At 35.8% G+C, this 22293-nt stretch overlaps 1 protein-coding gene across 3 annotated transcripts; it reads left to right on the top strand.

Moving 5' to 3' along the window:
• The first annotated feature begins 805 nt into the window (after positions 1-805).
• Positions 806-22293, top strand: LOC114264813 (uncharacterized). 3 transcript variants are annotated; one of them, XR_014347016.1, is made up of 11 exons: positions 806-1104; positions 1235-3704; positions 5426-5567; positions 5687-5769; positions 6772-7010; positions 8430-8516; positions 16721-16820; positions 18715-18928; positions 19003-20276; positions 20650-20830; positions 21945-22293. XR_014347016.1 is itself a non-coding variant. In XM_028205531.2 (11 exons), the coding sequence occupies exons 2-11, from the start codon at positions 1419-1421 to the stop codon at positions 21959-21961; spliced, it is 4470 nt and encodes a 1489-aa protein (XP_028061332.2). In that variant the 5' UTR covers positions 806-1104; positions 1235-1418; the 3' UTR covers positions 21962-22293. The 3 variants fall into 3 exon arrangements, 1 of the variants encoding a protein (XP_028061332.2); XR_014347015.1 differs by having other exon boundaries at positions 20650-20974; XM_028205531.2 differs by having other exon boundaries at positions 20650-20677.

Genomic DNA, 22293 nt, shown 5'->3' with positions numbered 1-22293 from the left:
GTTTGGTAAAGAGTTTTGAAAATAGTTTTGAAAAAAAGGTTTGATTTGAGTGGAGAATTGTAGATGTGACATTTGATATGTGATACAAAAATTTACAACTCATAACTAAACATACAATTCAAAATTATTTTAAAGCACATAAAAAATTTAAAAATTTTCAGAAAATATTTTTCCCGATTATATAAATGAATTGCAAAAAAAAAAAAAAAAAAATCTGTACAGCAGAGGACATCCGGGCGGATGTCCCTAGGGACGTCCGGGTGGAAGACCCCATGGACATCCGGGCGGTCTTCCCTGAGGCAAAAAAATCACAAAAAAGCTGCTGATGCACAGAGCTCTCGGCAGAGATTTTGAAAATTGATTCCAAACACTCAACCAAATATCATACTGAAATACACCTGTAGAATTACATTTTCAATTCACAACCAAACAGAGCCTCAATTTCTAAAAACTGAATTCAAAAACTTAAAACCAAACACACTAAATAAAATTTTCAAAATTACAAAGAAATAACAGCACAATGGTGACAGAAAAACAAAATTACAAATCAATAATAAAATTTATATATATTTTAATAATTAAAATATTATATTTTTTCATGATTTTATATATCGACAATGCTAGGTAACTCAAATTTTTGTGGCTCAAATGGCTCAAATTTGTCAAAACGACGTCGTTTTGACAGATTTTGAGTGTAAAATGACATCGTTTTGACAAATTTGACCCATTTGAACCACAAAAATTTGAGCTACCAAATATTTTCCTTTATATATATATATATATATTTTTTCTGTACCATTGTACAGATATTTCCCGAAGTACAATCCCATCCCATACCCTTCCCCTATACTAGCACTACCCAAAAAAACAGAGACAAATACGATGGGCTGGGCATACAACACAACAGACGACACAAAAAGAGACAAAAGCAAACTCTCAACAAACCTCTCTCTATCTAAACCCTCTCGTCTCTGATTCCAATCCTCTCTTTCTTCTTCGTTTTCCTTCGGACTCCATTGACATTGCTTCGATTTCACGACATACGCTCACAGCTCTCGCGCAACTATACACAGGACTACTGATTTAGGTTTCTCTGTGGCTCTGGTAAGTAACAATTCTCTCCGATTTGCGTTCTACTATTTTTTTTTTTAATTGAAATTGAAATTGAAATTTTATAATTTCTTTTTCAATTTGTATATTGTTGTGATTTTAGCTTATTTTATTGGGTTTTCAGTGGTTTCTGAGCTCGTCAACCCGAGTATTTTGGTTTTGCGGATGATGTGCGTCTCTCTGAAGTTTAATGGTCCTAGTTTGGTGCTTTTTTTTTTTAACCTGACTTGTAAAATTAGGGTTTGTGCGAGTGATTGGATGAGATTGGAGAGGGGTTGAGATCTAGTGATAAGGCTGCGAAGCTTGACATGAGGGAGGGGTTGAGATCTAGTGATGTGGGTGTGAAGCTAGAAAATGATCAAGTGGACGTGGAAAATAATGTCGATTCAGGTCCAATGGAGGGTGTTGGAGTCATAGACAATGTTGATGATGAGAAGAAAGGGACAGATTTAGTTTCAGATGATGTGGATTTTGTTAAAGATTCATTGGTTTCTTTTACAGACGGAAAAATTGATGGTCAGTCTGAACATATGGAATGTGAAAATGCTGTTGGTGTCAATGTCGGTGTTAATTCTGATACACCAAGGCCAAAAGCTGGGAGAGGGCGGCCGAGGAAGAAAAGAAAAATGGTGGAGGATGGTTATAATAATGAGAAAGATAAAGTTGATTTGGCTCTGAAGAAGGGCGATGAAACCACCAACACCAGTGATAACGAGCAACAAGGACAGGTTCCAGTTTCGTCCGCTCCAGAGTCTGTTGAAGAATCATTGGCTTATTCCCTACAGCAAAAAACGGAAGACCACAGAAATGGGCCTGAGGACTCTGAACATGTCGAATGCAATGAAGCTGCCAATGTTAATGGTCATGGTGAAACCCACACAGGTAGGCCTAAGATTGGGAGAGGTCGAAGGGGGAGGAAAAGAAAAATTGTGGAGAGTTCTGTGGCCAATGGGGATGATGCTGCACAGAAAAAGGAGGTTAATAAGATGTCTTTGGATGGTAAGAATGAGTTTATTGGTCGGATATTGAGGTCAAGGACAATGGCGATGAGTGGTGGTGACAAGGTGGTTGATGATTCACTGACGGGAGGTGTTGTAGGTGATAAAAGGAAGAAGGAAAGTGATGATTCAAACCAAAAAATCATTGAAATTGACAAAAATAAAAGTGCTCCGTTAATTGGCAGGCGAAAGAAAAAGATAAAAGGGCGTCGAGGGAGACCCCCCAAGGTGCAGGGGGGATGTGACGATTCAAACAAAAGAATCATTGAAATTGAAACAGACAAAAGTGCCCCATTAATTGGCAGGAGAAAGAAAAAAGTAAAAGGGCGTCGAGGGAGGCCCCCCAAGGTGCAGGGGGAAAGTGGGCTGTTTAAAGTGATTGGTTGTGACAACCAGAAGGAAACAGGGTCCAGGAAAAACAGTGATCAACCAAAGGCCAAAGAAGTCATTAGGGGTTCCAAGTTTGTAGACAGCAGAAAGCACAGCAGACTTGCCAGTCGGTTGTGTCATTCTGGTGAGAAAATCATTGTAAAAAATTTGAGAAGGAATAAGCACAAGGAAGGGGGAGAACTGGGGACGGGAAGAGCAACAGAAAAGAAGTTACTGAGAGAGCGAATAATGGCTATGCTTAAGAGTGCTGGCTGGACAATTGAATACAGGCCCAGGTTGAGCAAGGAGTACAATGATGCTGTGTATGTCAGTCCAGAAGGACATGGTTATTGGTCAGTCACAAAGGCTTACAGAATTCTTGAACAAGAAGTTGAAAATGGTGATGCTGATATCAGGGCTGTTTCTTCATTTTCTCCAATACCAGAGGAGGAATTCAGCAAACTATTCAGGGTAACGAAGAAAAGGAAATGGATGTTAGAAAAGAAATTGAAGGGTGAAAATAAGAAAAATGAAGGAATCACTCAAAAGAAGTTGAAGAAGAAGCATGCTACAGACAAAATAGGTGTCTCAAGGTACAAGCATAAAGAAACACTGGGTGCCAAGTCATGGAACAGAAGGATAAAACGGAAATCATCAGATTGTGAACAAGGTGATTCAGCTAATAAATTGCCGAGGGGAGTGCGGATACCAAATCGGGGGGAGAGGAAAAATAGAAAGAGATGTGCTTTGTTGGTTCGTGACTCAAAGAAGGGGTTGAATCCTGATAGCAAAGGCTTTGTACTGTATGGTGGGAAACGCAGCCTTCTTTCCTGGATGATTGATTTGGGAACTGTTCCGCTCAGTGGGAAGGTTCAATATATGAACCATAGTAGTGGAGAATTGATTGATGGTAGGATAACTAGAGATGGCATTCAATGTGGCTGCTGCAATGAAACCCTCAATGTTTCAGATTTTGAGTATCATGCTGGAAGTAAACTCAGTCAGCCATTTCAAAATATATATTTAGAGTCTGGAAGTTCCCTTTTGCAGTGCCTACTAGACTCATGGAGTAAACATGAGGGGTCTGAACCTATTAAATTCCATTCGGTTGATGTTGATGGTGATGATCCAAATGATGATACTTGCAACATGTGCGGAGATGGTGGGGACTTGATCTGTTGTGATAGTTGTCCATCAACTTTCCATCAAAGTTGCTTAAATATCCAAGTATGATTGCAATGCCCCTTCTTTATATTGTTATGCAAACATTTTAGATGCATCTTTGTGATTCTTCATTCATGGAATATCTAGAGGTTGTATATCCGTGCCTTGTCATTCAGTAGCACATTTAGGGCTTGTTTATTTCTGGTGCACAATTAAATAGTTGGATCTTCCTGTCAAGTCTATGCCAGTAGGTATTCTTGAATTGCAATGGTTCAGTACAGTTGACAAACACAGCGCCCTAACAGTATTATAAATTACCAGTTCGTCCCTTCAGTTAAAAGGTTTTTTTACCAAAAAACCTAGTTGTCGTCCCAAAACTTTTGGTACTTCCACACTGGCACTATATATATATTGAATAAGGGACTTAAATATTGTAAATATTTTTTATACCACATATTGTCATGGATGTCTTTTAAATATGTGATGCCTAAAATATGTTTAAATGTGGTTTGGGTGAATGTAAATTAAAACATGTTTATATGTGGTTTGGGTGAATTTAAATTGAATGCAAGTTAAGATGTCTAATTTGTGTATATATTTTGATGAATGTTGTTATTATTATTATTATTATTTTGTGCCTAATATGCAATCTATGTGGAGGATGTACTCAATAGTTTTTCTTTTTTTTTATTTTGGTACATAGGCGGGCCCAAGCCCCAAAAAACTAAAGTCTAACCATTCGAGGGAGGTCCTAGCCCTCAATCCGTTTGCAACCTTGGCTGAACAGAAGTTGGTGGTGGGATTCCCTGAATATTAGCACATCCATTAGCCTCTCACCATGAGTGGCTGATGCAACAAGACCAACACTTAAATAAAAGCTCCCTACATGGAGAATGATTCCAATTATGAATTGAAGACACAAGCAGTGTAAATCGGATTGCGAGTTTGTGGTTTTTCCGCCCCTTGTGGTGGTACATTTGTAGTTTATGTTATGAAAATCTATGCTTTTACTATCATTTTTTCATGTTATCTTTACTACTAGCAAAATAACTAGAACATTACTTTCAATTTTACTTTCCAATGTACATATTTTGGAAAGAAAAACTAACTTTGTTTAGATAAGATCACTAAATTCTCTTGGATCAAGTGCAAAGTGGGAACTTTGCTGAGAGCCTGTGACCTTTGATGATGCATACCTATATTTCAAGTACCAAGAACACTGCCATTGTCAATTCCAGCTTGTCCTTGCATGTATAACATATATATGCTATTTTGTGGTAAGAAATGAACCCCTAACCCATCCCATCCTTTAAATGAGATGCTAATTTGACCTTATTAAATAAGAAATACAAACAAATTTCTTGATATCAGATTATTGAATCCAAGTTCTCATGTACCATGTGACTTTTTGATGTATCTCTGCTGAGCCAAAAGCAGGAAAGCTTGGGGGGAAAGGCAGGCCAGCAGAAGTAGTTCTTGGCTTGGCATACACCTTATCTATTCTGTGTCCTTGATCTGTCTGACTTATGAAAATGGATGGGCAATCATTGAAGTATGGATACCCAAATCAAAGGCTTTGGGCATCTAAATCAAATTAGTCATGTAAATCTATGTTTTGGAAATGCATGTTGAGTTTCAGCTATATAATGTTATCACAATATTTTTACCAATAGATATCTCTTTAGCTGTGCGATTGAGATATTTAGAAATCTGTTGGTTTATATATATATATATATATATATTTTTAAGTAATGGGGATAATCGTTCTTTTCTTTGCATTGCAGAAGTTCCCTTCCGGTGACTGGCATTGTATGTATTGTTCTTGCAAATTTTGTGGGGTGGTTGATGGGAATTCATGTCAAAGGGACCAGAATAGTGATATACCTGGTTCTGCATTGCTCACATGCCATTTGTGTGAGGAAAAATGTATTTACTTATCCTAGAGCTGCAAATTTTTTGGATTGTGCTTAGCCTTTTACTTCTCTATTTTATTACATACTATGGGTAGTTCTGGCTTAGAGAGCAATAACTTTTGCCTTTTGTAGATCACCAACTATGTGTTCAGGAGAAGGATGCTGCACACGTCGATTCCGATTGTTTGTCCTTTTGTGGGAAGAAATGCGAAGATGTACAAGACCAGTGTTGATTTCGTTCTGCACCTTAAATACTTGATTTGAATTTATTTAGTAGTTTTAGTTGTTAAATTGTGGTATTCATTAATTTTTTTTAGGTCTTCCCTTAAGTCTGTTCTCTAATGTTTCATGCATGAATAGCATAGTAGTTGTAATTGTTATTAGTAATTAAACATGTACTAATTGTTTCCTGATATTCACGTTGGCTAGAAATCTTGACAGCATATTATTACTGTGTAGTAAGGTTTGGTTTGATGGTAACAAGGTGATTAGATGAAATTACATCATTATGAATATGAAAAATTAAGGTTTTCTGTTGGGTATTGCAGTGCCAATAACAGGTGATTATTGAAGAGGTGGCATCATTAGATCAATTTGTCAAACCCCCTCTTAATTGGCATTTGTTATTTAAATTTACTGTACACTTATTTAGATGGCCTTTTTTTATTTCCCAAACTACGTCTTAGTTTTTCCTATGTATATATCAATATACAGGGGCAAATTCATTCAAAGTAAAGATATATTTTCTTCCTCCCCCAATTCAACATTATTAATTGAAGGATTTTCTTGATGCAGCTGTTTGGAATAACCCAGGTTGGTTGCAAGTGAATCTAACTTGATAATTGATCTTTGAAGAAGAGATCACTAAATAAGTATTTACATAATATAGAAAAATTTGATTGTGGCAATAGTTTTTGCTATACTTTTTGTGTGTTGAACATGCTTCTTGGGCTGAAATAGAGTTTACAGTTATTTGGGGTTTTGATTTCACCCGATATTGACCACCTCATTCATCTGGTCAGTGGCATTTGTTTTTTTAATGTACTACATCCTTCTAATTTCATTGGGAATTTAGTTTTGTGACAATTTAATTATATCACAATGTTTATCACACTTTTTGTTTTGTAGGTAGCTTATCCCCAGTAGTTGGATTTAAGCTTTATTCTCGTGTTTTCTATGTACAGGGTTACTGATTGGTTGTTATACTTGTTCAACAGGTCTTTAAGCGACTACAGGTGCTTCTTGGGGTTAAACATCAACTGGAAGAAGGATTTTCATGGACTCTAATTCAGCGTTCAGATGTTAGCCAATATAAATCTCTTAGTAGTGTTTCTCAAGAAGTTGAATGCAACTCCAAGTTGGCTGTTGCATTGTCTATTATGGAGGAGTGTTTCTTGCCAATTGTTGACCAGAGAAGTGGGATCAATATGATTCGTAATGTTGTCTATAGCTGTGGGTAAGCGTTCCTTAATTATGATTTGAGTTGCATTTTTGTTTTTGTTATTTCTGAATATGTGGTTGTAAGCTTTGAATTGATTAAATGAGCTTGTTTGCTATTGATATATGTTTGTATTTAAAAAAAAGAAGGTGGTAGCTTTTGTGACCTGAAACTTCTGCAAATGCAAGGAATGCCTAACTCAATAGTATACTTTCAAGTGAAATACAAGCATACTTATGCTTGTAGATTCTTTGATGTCGACATTTCTCTAGCTGTAGACATTGAAAGAAAAGAATGCTTCTCAAGTTGTTTATAATACAAGACAATTTTTTTTAGTGCAAACTGCATATTGCAAATATTTTGTCCTTGACTAATCTCTTCTTGTGCTTCCTGCATGTGCAAGTTTCCCAAGAGGTCAAAGTGCATCCTACTAAAATTTATCACAAAACAATATCTTGTGCATATGGCTTCACATATGTCCTAATATTTTGCTCTCAACTGATCCAATTTTCACCCTAGAAAAGAAATGATGATGTGTTTACTTTGAAATGAGCACTGGTGCGTGGATGAACTTTTTTAATCATCCATTGTGGTTATATTTAAACGTAGTTAGATAAGAAGTTCTATTTAACGTATTTTTCTCACCGGGGATTGTTTTGTGAAAATTGCCTACTTTAATATCATGTGTAATTAAGATGTTGATCTGATAAGTAAAATGGGGTTACATATCCTATGAAACCTTTATAAATAAAGTTACATTTGTTGACAAAACAGAAGGATTTTTTAAAGCAATGCAAGATTACTAGTTAGGTTGGGAGTTTGGCCTTCAACCCATAAACCTTCTCACTATGTAGACAGTGATGATTTTCTAGCATATTTTTTTTAATTTGCACTGGGGTGTCTGGATCAAAGCCCGACTAATCCCTAGGGGTGCATAGGCCCTCGGTAAGGAGTTTCCCGCAAGTGCACCACGATTAATTCAAGGGGTTTTTTTCCAGTCTGATGGCCCTAAGGAATTGTTAGCACCTAAGAAGTTTTGATCCCTGAACTTGGAGGGAGCACACTACAGCCTTGCCACTTGGCCAACCTCTTGGGGTTATTTTGTAGCATATTTTACAAGCTGTTTTCGGAGTTCTGAATTCATTTGTCATGTCTGCTACTAATCAATTTTGCTGTCTATTCTGCTATGCTTAAAGTTTTCTTGTTATACTGTTATTATGAGCACATTTTTTTATTTTTTTGGTTGTGGCTTGTCAGTTCATGGTGTGCTGTATGATTTTCAAGGTTTACCTTATCTTGTGTTTCTTTTTGTTTTTCAATCTGTGTTTAGCTTTTGTCGTTATGGTGAACTATTTTACATCTCTATGATTGCTGTCATATAATTTTAAAAAACTAATACTAAGTATGTTCTTGTCTGTTTCTAAAAATTATTGCCAGGTCAAATTTTAATCGGCTGAACTACAGTGGATTCTTCACTGCTATTCTAGAGAGGGGTGATGAAATTATCTCCGCAGCATCCATAAGGTTCTTTTCTGCCTTCATTGCAATCAATTTTGTTGCCATTAGAATATCAATGCATAATTATTGTTCAAATGCAAGAATTATGGGGATGGTATATTAATAATTTGTTGACTCTGATTCCAATTGTTTATGAACCTAAAAGGCTAAAAGGTAAAATTGAAGCGAGTCTGACTTCTGTGGCCATCATCATAGGACTAAAGTTGGTCACTGTCTACGGGGCAAGAAGGTTTATGGGCCATTATCTTTTTTTCATGCTTTTACATTCATTGGCCCACTATTCTTCATCAAGGGCAACCATGGACATCAATAATATAGGGGTGCAGTTTGGGTAGGTTAGGAGTCTATCTACGCCTGGCCTGAACCTTTGCAAAGTCTTCCCCAAGCCTGGGCTGAAGTCTGAGGCCTTGCCCGAGCTCACCTTGAAGAACTGGGATTCTGTTCGGGTTGCCCAAAGTCTCCTCCCCTTGCCCTCTTCTCGTTCTGTAACTTCAAACAAACTCCTTGTATCTCCCTCTCTCTTGAAATCAAACTACTCCCATGTTAAATATATGGTCCATGAACCTATAAAAAGAACTAAAGCCATATCATAAATTCAGAACACTTTCACATTATCCCAAACTGTTTTTGTAGTGATCATGGGGTTTGTGACCATCGACAACTGATACAGTAACTGCTTAGGGTTCTTATCCTCAAGCAAGAAAGTTGAGATCCCAAGTGGAGGCTACATATCGAAGAAGTTACAGCTGTATCTTAACAACAATCCTAAAAAGTAAGGTGTTTCATAGAACATATAAATGTTAATAATTTATATGTGCTGCGTACATGTATATGTTCGTGAAAAAATCAGGTTTGGCTTGTTTGGGTTGTTTGAGCTGTCTGCACAGCCAGAATGAATTTCGGCTTACCATTTTTTGCCCAAGCCTAATCCTAATGCTCAAGAAACTTGTCCAGGCCTGAATAAAGATCATGTTGAGCTCTGCTTTCTTGGCTTCAACCGGCCTGATTTGCACTCCTGCTATAATAATCAACTGCCACACTGTTTTTAGTGACTTTTGTTTCTGGGCATGAGATACTTTTGTCCAATGTGATCTGTGGAGAATGTTAACTTCACCTGCATAGTTAAGATGCTGGCATTTTGCTTACATACTTATTCAGGAAAAGGATTCTGTGCGTAATATATATGTGAATTGCCATATAATAGATTAATTTGGCATTGTTTGGGACATATATATTCACATGTTAATGTCCAGATTGAAGGGCTTCATGTTAGCATCCCACATATCCTTTTTACAGTTATAAGGCCCTGTAGTTTGAAGCATTTTGTATAGAAGAATAAAGAGAATGATAGGGAGGCTGCACAGTTGGCGTTTTTGTTGTCCAAAATTGATAATTTCTCCTTGGCTCCTCTTTTGGAGGACAAGAGGGTTTGGGCTCTTCATTCATCTGGAATATTTTCTTGTAAGTCATTTTTTGATAAACTCATCGATAGTCCTCTTGTTTCTCAATTTCTTTTTTGCAAAAGAATTTGGAAGGCTTGTGCTCTTCTTAAGGTGAAGGTATTTATGTGGGCTTTGGTTCATGGAGGCATTTTGACAAATGATACTTTGCAGAAACGGAGACCTAATCGATTTCTAAATTCTCAATGGTGCATTATGTGTTGTAAGAATGGAGAATCCGTGGATCATTTATTTTTGCATTGCCCAATTGCTTTGACTGTATGGCACAAATTGTTTTTGTTGGGGGATGTTATGTGGGTAGCCCTGCAAAGGAGTGCGCATATGCTTCAAGTTGACTTTCGCGCTTTTGGAGGATCGAAGAGAGCCAAAATTTTATGGTCTAGCACGGTCTTTGCAACTTTTTGGGTTCTATGGCTCGAAAGAAATGCGAGGGTGTTTGAAGATAAGTCCTGAGAGATAGATTGTTTACGGGATAGTGTGTGCCGTTTAACTTCTTTTTGGGTTTCGGGGGATCCTCTTTTTAAGGGGGTCCCACTTTTTTTGTTAGTTAGAGATTGGTTGGCGGTGTGTGATATGTAACAGTTTGCTATAAGAGTTTTTTGTTAGGCATTAGTTTTGTGATTTTCCCTTTTCCTTTGTAAGAGGATGCCTTATCCTCTCTTTCTTTTTTTGATTTGTCAATAAAGTGCTTTGTTGTTGATCAAAAAAAAAAAAAAAAGAATAAAGAGAAAGATCTTAAGCAACATCTGAGGATTATTTTAAGGTCTCTATAAGCAGACTACACTTGTGAATCAACAATTTTAGAATTTTTTTGAATTTACGGATTATTTCTTGGAAAATTATTATTACATGAAACATATAGCTGCCTTCATTTGTGCTGGCAGCAGTCCTGAGATTTTGGATCATATCTTAGGTGTTTTTGTAAGAATTTTATTGATTTTCTCCCAACTACAGTTTCTGACTTTATCATGAATATTCCTTGTGCATTATTGTGGTGTATTGCAGTGTATCAGCCAATACCATGTTGTATCATTGATACTGATTGTACAAGAGCTTGTTGGTACTGAGGTTGGCACAGTAACTTAAACCATGTGCATGCTGTGCAGTTGGAGAAAATGGGGATATTGAAATAGTTTTACTCTTTGTTTTTCTTTTTTCCCTTCTTCTTTTTCCCCTCCAGTTCAGTAAATTTGTGTTGCATGGCAGCATTAAATAAATAATTTTGTAGTATGGCAATCTCTTCGTACTTTTACCTGTTCCTCCCCTTGGAAAGATGGCAAGAGCAATTGGAGAAGTTAAAGCTCCAACTATTCAAAAAAGATTCTGCATGTATTGTCATGGCAGCAATTTCTGATGTAAATGTTGTGGATTTGTAATTAAAGTTTGAAAAGTTCGACCTTTTTTTGGGATGACATAAAAAATCGCACACATCTCTTTGCATACTTCCCCGTATAATTTTCCTGGAGTATTGCCTGAATAATCAGGTTTGGTTTTAACTTGTATAAGCTCATAAGTAATTGAATATCCAGAGGGAATTCTGAAAATAGCATTGGCATGTTTGGTGTAATTTTAGCTTAAGTTTTAATCCATCCTTTTTGAATCAGCCATTTCTCTAATTGTTTATTACAACTGGTAATTGTATCACCCAATGCCTATGTTCTATTTTCTTTCTATGTAATTTTTGCAATCACATTAAATGCATTCTCTTTCCTTAATCTTAAAGATGTGATCGGAAGATGTCTTCACTGATATATTAGGATCTTTGGCTCCTTCTGGTAAAATCAAATTTTGATGAGTGCTTTTTGGTGAAAGAACCCACATTTTGAAAAGTTCTGTTAGGTTCTTAGTAGCAATCGGTGACCTTTTCTTCTTTTACGCCACATAGCTTTTTGTCTCCTTGATAGCTGGAAGTTCTCCAAAAGTATGAAAAGCTGGAGGACTTTGTGCCATCCATTCCGATGTGGTTGGATTCTGTTCAACAGCCCAAGGACTTGGAGCACATCTTTTGTTGTTTCCACTGCTTGAAGTGATTGTTACGACCACGAAGAAACGACAAATCCCAACTACGCCATTCCTGGCTCGGCTCCGAGAATGCAATTCTGGGAGGAGTCTGTAGTTGGGCATTGGATCCCTTCGGACCTGGAGAACATGTGACGCTGGGTCGGGGTTTGGTGAACCAACTGGTCGCTCCTCTATTTGAAGCATCGGGCCCATTTTTCGTTGCCTAGGTTACACCTTCGGAATACCCCAGAAGGGAATTTGGCTCTGCTTCACTGGTAATGAAGGTATCTTTAGTGATCATGAGGCAAAATGCTATCCATGATTTCTCCATGCCATGTGGGTATGGATAGGCAACTGCAGTTGAAGTTAGTGTGCTTTTGGAGGGCTTTACAATACCATGAGTTAAAAAATGTAGAGCTGCTATCATTTAGTGAGACTTCTGAAACAATATATTGTTGGTGTATAAGGAATTAGGTTTTTGTTGTATAGAGAGATGTTGGACCTTGTTTGGAATAGTCACGTCACTTGTTTTTGGGTTCAAGTTTCGTGAGGGGGCATGTTTATGATATAAATAATAAAGTTGTACCCCTCTCTAACGACTTAAAGTTTTGGGGACAATTGGTGACTTAACATGGTTCAGATCTCAGACTAGGAGATGTTTTAGGTTCAAATATTACTGCCCCCATGATCTTTGTGATTGTGAACTTTCTTTTGCCTTCGTGCACGTTGTTTCTCTTTGTTTGTTTGTATCTGCACGTGCCAGATAGGGATAAGGGGGAGCGTTTGCTTGATATACATTATTGAGCCCATTTCCTAGAAAAAAAAAAAAGAAGCAGCTTTTAGATGAGTAGGTAATTGACAATATAACAATTTTGATGTAACCTGTGGCATCTTATATGTAGGATGTTTGACAGATTTTTATATGCCATTGAATTGATTTCTCTCTAAGCATATTTGTTCCCATATGCTGCTGAATTTATTTTCGACATCGACCTGACACTCATTGGACATTTCCCACCACTTGGACACACATAAAACAAATTACAAGCTTGAATAAAATAACTTGGAAACCAATATAAAACAAAACAATGTAAAACAAAACAATGTAACTTGGAAACCAATAACCTTTGACCATTAGTTCAATGGTTAAGACTTGACCTAATAACCTTGAGGTTATGGGTTCAAGTCTTGGGACCACCACTTTGTGTATTATGCCAAAGGTTACGTGTGGACTCAATCTTTACCCTCCCAAACACACATTAATGTGTACTAAGTGGGCGTTTAAGTTTAAGTAATGTAAATTTATACATATTCGCCTTCTTTAAATTTTAATTATTATTTTTTTTATCTTAGACTTGAATATTCATGTACATGACATAAAATAATTAATTATAAATATATATAATATTATATATTTTGCACGTGTTCTCCATGTGTCATCCTACATTTTTTGAAAATTTCAGTGTCGGCGTGCTTGTGTCATATCCGTGTCCATGCTTATTAGTCCAAGGAAGTATGTAGTGTGGCTCTTGTGAGCATTTATTGAGACCTTAGCTGCACAAAGTGAGGTCAGGACGTATGTTACTTGGAACGTGGAACAAAAATGGGAACATGGTACGCCACATGCTCTAAAATGTGATACGATAGGGATAGACTTGTATATATTATACTTAAGAATTTAAGTACTGCTAGAGTAATATTTTTTAACTATTAGATATGCAATAAAATGTAATATTTTCTATGAGCATTATGATCCATTTCTTGATTTTTTTTGTCTTGTCAAAACTTAACTCACCTTAAATTTTAATTCATTATATTTGAATTTTTTCCTCCTAAGATAACATTTAAGGACATATTGAAAAAAAACTTTTGGGATCGTTTTGGATCTCTAAATTTACCGTTTCGAAACAAAAGTGTACCATGTTTTGGAATGTGCGTACTAATACTTAATTCGTTAGGGTATTAGCATTTTCTGGTAACATAAGTCAGGACCAAAGCAGGAACGAGAGTATATAGAAGTTTGTAAGGTTGGGAGCGCCTATGGAACGTGTATGTATTATATACTAAACGGTGTGCACACCCACATGGGTGTGCAGTTACATGATTCATACGTTCCAGTGGTGTGTAGTTACAGAAAGGTAGGGTAGTTGCAATTATAGAATGGTAACTGCTCTTGGGGGTGTTTTCAGAAATTAAAATATAAAAAAAAAAAACCGTGACAGCCACACCATTATCCTTTTTTAATGGTATAGGGATTAATGGTAACTGCTCTTGAGTGTTGGCTTTATTTAATGGTATAGGTATTAATTATATAAATATATTCTTACGAATATCTTTTTTGCGTAGTTGTAATATACGAGAGCGATATAGATGAAGAAAAGTGAGAGAGCAAAGCTTTTCCAATTATTCAATTTTTGTGATGGGCTTGCTCATCCCTTGAACTGCTTCAATTGGCATGATTTACTCCTCTACTGCAGGAACCTGGCTCCTTCAGAGCTCTGATGACTCCATTAATAACTTGATATGTATCTTTCATTTACTAGGCTGCAGACCCGTTCTGTAGAAACTTGAGCTTTTAAGGCAACTGGTGTTTAGCTGTACTTATTAGTTTTTGAGATATGTATGCATCTGAATTTTAAGAGCCTCAAAGTTTGATCTACCATGCTTATATTTCTCTAGTTGATCTTAACTTCTTAAGCAAGCCTTGAGATGATTGAATTGAGAACCAAGTTCTATTAACCTGATTTGTTTTATAGCCCTGGCCAAAAATTGTCAAACAAAACTAAAATTTACACTAGATAAAAATGGCAATGTCTCCTTTTTTTTGCTTTTTTGGGGTGATATATCATATGTTGGAAAGGCTTTATATTTCATTTGTGTTCAACATAAACTTGAGGTGTGTAAAATGGCAGCCTAATATAATTGCCCCATCACACGGATATTGCTGCCACTAATAGGGTTGAACTTGGAAGTATCTCAAGTAATTAGTTCCTTTAATCATTCACTTAGATCCTTTTTAAATGCTTTATTCTTTTCCAAATACTAAGAAAAATAACACTATAATTTGAAGGAAAAAAAAAAAAAAAAAACTTGGTTTTCTCAAAGTGTCAAAGCACACGATTAGATAACTGAGCAGGGGTTCTGCGCTACAGGAAGCTTCAGGTCTCTAGTTCTAATCCTTGGGCTTTGTCAATATCTGTTGCATGCTGTTGTTTTCAAGTATTTATTACTAGCACAGTCGTGGAGTGTACTCAAAATATTCTTTGTTACCCACAGCCCCCAAAAAAGTCGGTTGCCAAGTCTTTCAAAATTTGTCGATGTTAATTCTTGTATTATTCTTTCCTCATTTTAAGTGTATGGTATTAGCATCTTTTGTCATAATATAGTACTGTCAATATGTGATGTCTGTTTATGCACATTTTTTTACATGTAGCTTCTACACTTTTTTTTTTTTGGATCAACATAGAACTTCATTGATAAATCAAAAAAAGGAAGCGAGGATGAGGCATCCTCTTACAAAAAGACAATTCTACACTTTCATGTAGAAGTGTTGTGTGTCACAACTTATTTTGACTACTGTGGTTACAATATAGTCCATGCCATTTGGCCTTATTTGGTGCAGCTTATTGTAGTTGCTTACAGATTTCATTGCTTATTTTTATTTTGAAATTTTGAAATTTGTACCAGTGTTTGGTATGACTTCTTATAACTTATGAGGTAGAAATATCTTAAATAATCCAATTATTTGTAAGCTAGGTAAGGTTGTTTTTAGCTTTTGTCATTCTGCTTTGTAATTATCAATTTTCAGCTTGAAAAAAGCTGCACCAAATGGTCCATTACCTTATTTGGCATATATATTATATAGTGATGGGTATCACATGCGGAGGCCCAAGATTCATTGCACTTACGTGAGGCTGGCTTGGAAGATTCATGACTAATTTATATAAGTTTAATTTATTTTGGAACATCAATTTAGGGAATTAGGAATATTTTGTAATTTTGGTTATATTGGGTTTATTTTATTTTTAGTTATTTATTTTTGCTTTGCTATAAATATTGGGATGATTGTTAATGGAGGATACTTTTGATATCGAATACAAAATTGAGAGTTCAATTTGTTTTATGGATTCTTCTTTTGTTCGTTTGGTGTGTTGATCTTGCTGGCCGTCTGGCATCATATAGTTTAGCTGCTTCTGCTTGTATGATGACTTTTCTTAATATGATTTTTTAGATTCCAAATTTTACACTATCATGTACACTCGTGATATTCTCTTATTCTCTCATTGCCAGACTTGTGAATAAGGTTCAAGTGATGTTTGCTTGGTAGATAATTGTATGTTCATTATACTTGCTATTTAATGGTTATATCGTTTTTGAAAATTTTGATGCTGGAATTATTTGAGAATGCATCTTGTTTCTGTTGTTTTGATCATATCATGCTTAATGTAAAATGAGAATGTAAACACAAATGACAACTTTTTGACTTTTGTGAAAGGAAACTTTTGAAAATGCATAAACAAGTACGCCGCCTTGATTTCAATTTAGCATGAACTTCTCTCATCCGTGTTTGTTCTTAAACCATGTAACGTATGGATCCAGTTGATGCATTGCTTCCTTCCTTTTGAATCTTTTGTTGATAGCGTGTACACGTATGCCTGTAGTAAAACCGACCTTTTTGAGGTTGTAATGTGAATGTATTTTAATGGTAATAGTTACTGTATTTACAATGTTTCCTACCTTGTTAAACAGGATACATGGGAATTATTTAGCAGAGATGCCATTCATTGGGACTCGCCATATTTATAGGCGTCAAGGGATGTGTCGTCGGCTTCTAAATGCAATTGAATTGGTATGTTGCAAATCATATTTCAGGTGCATGATACCTTCATTTATGCATTTGTAGGAACACAATTAATTACTAGTGGGTTTCATTTAATTGCTTTTCATAAGATGGTCAACAATAACTACCTATGGGTCTGACTATATGGGAGTTTCATTTGATTACTTGGCAATACATAAAATGTCTATTTATTTCAGTGTTTAATATTCTTATATCTTAATTGATTCAAGTGCTTCAAGTGCTTCATTATATCTGGATGCTGGTGGATCTGCTAAAACATAATAGAGTTTTCAATTGAGTCCAATAATAGTGTACATTTTTTGTTGTAATCTTGAAAGAGGGGCAAATTTAAGCAGTTACTTTGCTATTTATTTTTGAATGGAAATCATTGTAAAAATACCTTGAGATTGCACTACTTTGTGACGGACACAAGAGTTGAATCCCATTGGTTTTCCACAAAAAAATAAAAATAAAAAATAAAAAATAAATAAAAAATAAAAAAGAAAAAAGAAAAAAAGAAAAAGAAACAGAAAGATTGAATGTGGTGTAATTTGATATCTTCTAACCATCAATCTAGATGCCTGATGCCACATAAGAGCTCTTTCTAAGTTAAGCTAGGTGCTATTACTAGAAGTAGTTAATATTTAAATCTAGAAGTATACTTATATGTAATTTTTTGGTAAATGCATTTATTTGTAAAGTTAACTAGAGAAACTCTATTGAAATATTAATTCTAATAAATAGTTGACTTCAAATAGGGGGATAAATACTTTATTTTGACGCTTTTTGATATATCTTCGTTGTTAATTGTTTTGGCAATCATGTAATGATTGTTATTAATTGTTTTGGTAACACCGAATCCTTATGCTTTGATAACCTAGAAGCAAGAAGCATCTTTTTGTAGATGTTCTGTGCAATCTGGTGTTTGGAGAGCACATTGGCACTCAACATTGTTTTGACAAACATTTTTTGTAAAACATTCTTACCAGTTACTTGTAAAATGGAGACCATATAACATTGGCACTGGCCATATTCCGTGCTAGATAATCTTCTGGCTGGCTCACAATTTAGCAGGTTCCCAACTAGGTGTGATGCCATATTACCATGTACCATGTAAACATCTTTGTAGATAACCCTGCTTGGGGGTTTGAGGCAGTGAAGTTGAAAAAGTTGATTGACCCTTTTATTTTAGGGTATATTACACTCATCTCCCTTGAGATTTGAAGAAAATACACTTAACCCCACACTTTTGATGTAATTACACTAGCCTCTCTTGAGGTTTTAAATTCACATAACAGTTAGGTTCTTTTTCATCAGTAATTTGTTAGTTGTATGAATGAAAAAATGATATTGTCATCTATTTTCAACTAATTTTTTCCCCCTTTGTTTGTTTCAGTGTTAAATGCACCTTTTGTATTAGTTTGTCATTTTAGCCATACTAAAAGGGAGGTCAGTGTAATTATGTTAAAAGTGAGATGCTAACTGTATTTTTCCCAAACCTTAGGGGAGTTGAGTGTAATTTACCCTTGTTTTATTTATATAGCCATCCACCATGTCAAGGAATAATTGCCTTACTATTTGGATATTTTTTTTAGCCACATGTTATCTTTCTTTTGGTTGAGAGAAAAGTTTCTCTTGAATATATATTTCTTTGATTTGTCATTTGCCTTCTTTACTACCTCCTCTCATATTGTACCTACACATGCATTCTTTGATGTGGGGAAACACTTGACTGTACAGCATACAAAAAAATGAATAACGTGTGTTACTATTTTTCTTGTATTTTTAAATTGTTGGTTGCATATTATTGTTTGGTTTAAGTCCACGCCTTTGTCCCTTTGGGTTTACTGATTTCAACATTGCTATGCCCTTTGATGTTAATGTTTTCTGAAACTGTTGTCAGGCTCTCTGCTCTATTAATGTTGAGAAACTGGTTATACCTGCCATCTCCGAACTTCTGCAAACATGGATTTCTGTTTTCGGTTTCATGCCCCTTGAAGAATTTAACAAGAAAGAAATGAAATATATGAATATGATAGTGTTCCCTGGTGTAAATATGTTACAGAAACCTTTACTAGAGCGTCTGTTCACTGAAGGGAACCTCGTTTCCACTGCAGGTATTTCACTGATGCTTATATTCCTTCCACAAACTTTATCTCTAGAATTTTAATTATTTGTCTTTGTATTGTAGCTACAAACTCCACTGCACTCAAAACCGAGCATCAGACGCACGAGGGGGCTAGTGATTCTAATATTGGTTGTTCTACTGGGTCTGATTCCAATGTTTCCCATGACAATGCACATGGAACAAATGTTATAGCTGCTGCTGCTGAACCTGTTTTACAGCTTCCTGATGTTTCTGTGAATGGTGCAACTGACATGACAAGTAAGACAGTGACTTTTGATACCACTGAAAATTGTCTTGCTGATTCAGGTGTGGCCCATGATAATCAAGAGTGTGAAAACAAAAATATTAAGGATTTTGAGGCTTCCGACAAGGGTGCTCTTGAACTTTGTGGACAGCATACTCTGAAGGAGATTAATGAACAAGAAAATGCTTATTCTTGGTCTGATAATGTACCTTCCTATGAGAACTCCAAGTTGAATCACCACAGTACTTGCGAGGGGGAAAGAAAGTCATCTTCTGTTTCCCAGTCTGGGTCTGATGCAAATTGTGAGGGGAAAACTCTTCAGGCTTCAGATGGTGAAGATAAAGAAGGTGCTGATTGCAAGTTAAATGGAGAAATTAATGCTGTTAACCATGCTTGCCATACTCTTGATGAGGGCTCTGTGCACAATTCTACTGAAATTCTTACTCAAACTCATGATGCCAATCATGTACCTATATTAAAAGTTTCTGGTGAGAATTTTACTAGTCAGGATTCGGTGGCTACAGATCTGGAAACAGCACAAAATGTTGCAAATGATTGTGATGCAAATTTCCCTGATGATAGTACCCCTATTTCTTTCTGTCCAGAGGATATTCCTGGAAGTCATGAACCAGACGTAGATGCTTCAGTTCACAACAATTGCTTTCCTTCTGGTGGGAATATCAATAATGCATCTTTTCGGAATTCTCAGACTTCTTATATGAGTGATGGACTCTGCAAGTCCTCTGAGGTTCAATCAGTTGTTGATAATAATGTTACTTGTGTGGTAAAAACATCAGCTTTGAATGATCCTGTTGGGATGGGCCAAACTTCTTGTGTGGTTACAGGGAATGAAATCCACCACCTTAAACAAGAATTTACTGCTGCTCAAACTGACTCCCATTTGGTTGCGGATTCTCTTCTCAACGGTCCTCACATGAGTGCCAACAGTACCAAGCAATCCAAATCTGGTTCTCAGGTTGACCAGACAAGTGTTGTAGTGTGTGAAGTTGAGCCCTTGTATAACTCAAGCTCCAGTTCTGGTCCAAGTCTCCTCCGTACGTCTAGCAGTTGCAATGAATCTGCTATTCCTAAGGTGAGGTGATTATACTATTAAAACAGGGCTTCTGATCTCTCAGTCTATCCCTTTAAACAAACAGCCATTGGCCATGTTATAAAGCTGATTTATTTTTGTTAAATTGGTTGGACACATTGGAATAGCACAAATTTAAAAAAAATAAAAATAGAAGAAAAGAGGATTTTTTGGCATCATGACCAAGTATCCATAGTTCAAATTTTCTAGAATTTTTGTTAATAGAGTTGATTCGTGCTCTCTAAAAGTGATATCTTGGTTTCTTTCTGTTTTCTTGATCTACATCACAGCGTTTAGTTTGACAGGCTTCTAAAATGCTTAAATGCTTCCACATCTTTTTTTGTTTGATTGATCAACTCAACTTAATGTGTTGCAGGTAGCATCACGTAGGATGTTGAGGAGTGGTAAGCTATGCTAATTTCATCTAGCTTGATGCATGGACCTCCAGGGTTGAAAAGCATGTTTGTCGTAAAGATACAATTATTTCTGTTTGAGGCCATGCTCAAAGGGGAATCTGCCTTGTTTGGGGATAGGAACTATGTAAATAATGAATTTGTGTGAGTATTTTGTAGTGCAGTTCGTAGAAGAATATTAAGAAAAGAAAGATTTAAGTTTCAACAATCTAACTAATAGATTGTTCCTTTCTGTGACAAATGTGAATATTTAAACTTGAAAGGCAACGGAGATAATTTCTTTTTGAGGTATGTCTTGCATTTTTCTGTAATTGTCTTTATCAACTTTATTAATTTAATTTAATTTTTTATTGATTTTCTTTTACTATATGCTCTGTGACTTGTGTTGTATTCCACGACTTTGATTCTTGAAAATTTGATCTTGAATACTTTTGTTTGGTGATAAAAGCATCTTTTGGCATTCAACTACTTATATATATATATGCAAAGTTACTGGTATTTTATGTCTTGCTCATTTATTTGCTCCATTTTTTTTCTCCCTCCCTTTATATTCTCTTCAGCTTGAATCGATTTTTGCCCCTTGCTGCTGTAGCTTTATACCATATGATTTAGTGATCTTATACTATTTTTGTGTCGTCTAGGGATGGCCATGGGATGGGTTTGTAATATAAATTTGGTGGGGGAAGCAAAACCCGACCCCGTCCCATTTTCTCATTGGGCTGGTAACAATCCCTGTGGGGTTGGGGAAAATTACCATCCCTAGTCTTGTCCTTGGTTGGCGTGACTCAGTCATGAATGAAATCATTTCTTATTTTATATTTTCATGCCTTTAATAGCATGTTCTTAAACCAAAAACATATTAGATGCAGAGTTTTACTGTGTGTAAAATTCCTTATTGGTTGTATAATTCTGTGAATGCATGCACTGACCTTTCAGTTTCTGTTTCAGCTATAGATGGGCTTTATTTATTTTATTTTACATGTCATAAATTGACTATAGCAAAATGTAGTCATAACCAGAGTGGTATGTGAAGGGGAAAAAAATGGGAAAATTGTAATTTGTTGACGTCCCCAAACTAATATACTATCTAGGTTTTTCAGAGGAATATGGACCTTAAGGATCAAACTCTCATGATTCAATGTTCATATTTCTGCATTTTATTACTTTTTGGGTATTTTTGTGCTAGTTCTTTTACATAAGCTTGTTCTTGCACTTGTCTCATTTGCTGATGTTTGCTATCTTTATCTTTGTGCTGTAGGAATATCGCGTCTCTGATTCCAGTGTCATGTACAAATTCACAGGAGCATTTTTGCAGTACATATATATAGGGTTATCGAATCTCTTGACTTGGGAAGCCGGTGCATCATTTCAAGGGGGTTAAAGCTGGAGCTAGTGATAATGTTAGGGTTTTGTAATTTCTTTATCTTTGTGCTGTTGACGATGTTTCAGACTTGGCTATAAAATTTTAATGATGTAGATCTTCAATAATTATAACTTAATAGTTTTATCCTGCTCTGTGCTCATTGTAAATGGTACCAACAATTGTTTTGCTCAATTTTAGGTTATTTCCCTCTTTATATATAGGGTATCTGGGAGCGTTTGGAATA

The sequence above is a fragment of the Camellia sinensis genome, chromosome 12 (genome assembly GCF_055761805.1).
Source record: "Camellia sinensis isolate YWXY chromosome 12, ASM5576180v1, whole genome shotgun sequence".
In the NCBI taxonomy this organism is placed as follows: domain Eukaryota; kingdom Viridiplantae; phylum Streptophyta; class Magnoliopsida; order Ericales; family Theaceae; genus Camellia; species Camellia sinensis.
The sequence above is the reverse complement of the archived record's forward strand: the minus strand, read 5'-3'. Positions and strand labels throughout refer to the sequence as shown.

Excerpts from the sequence above, each read along its gene's own strand:
- LOC114264813 (XM_028205531.2), top strand. The coding sequence starts at position 1,419 with ATGAGGGAGGGGTTGAGATCTAGTGATGTGGGTGTGAAGCTAGAAAAT. Across the intron at positions 5,770-6,771 it reads GTGGGAAGAAATGCGAAGAT|GTCTTTAAGCGACTACAGGT; the intron begins GTACAAGACCAG and ends CTTGTTCAACAG. Across the intron at positions 7,011-8,429 it reads AATGTTGTCTATAGCTGTGG|GTCAAATTTTAATCGGCTGA; the intron begins GTAAGCGTTCCT and ends AATTATTGCCAG.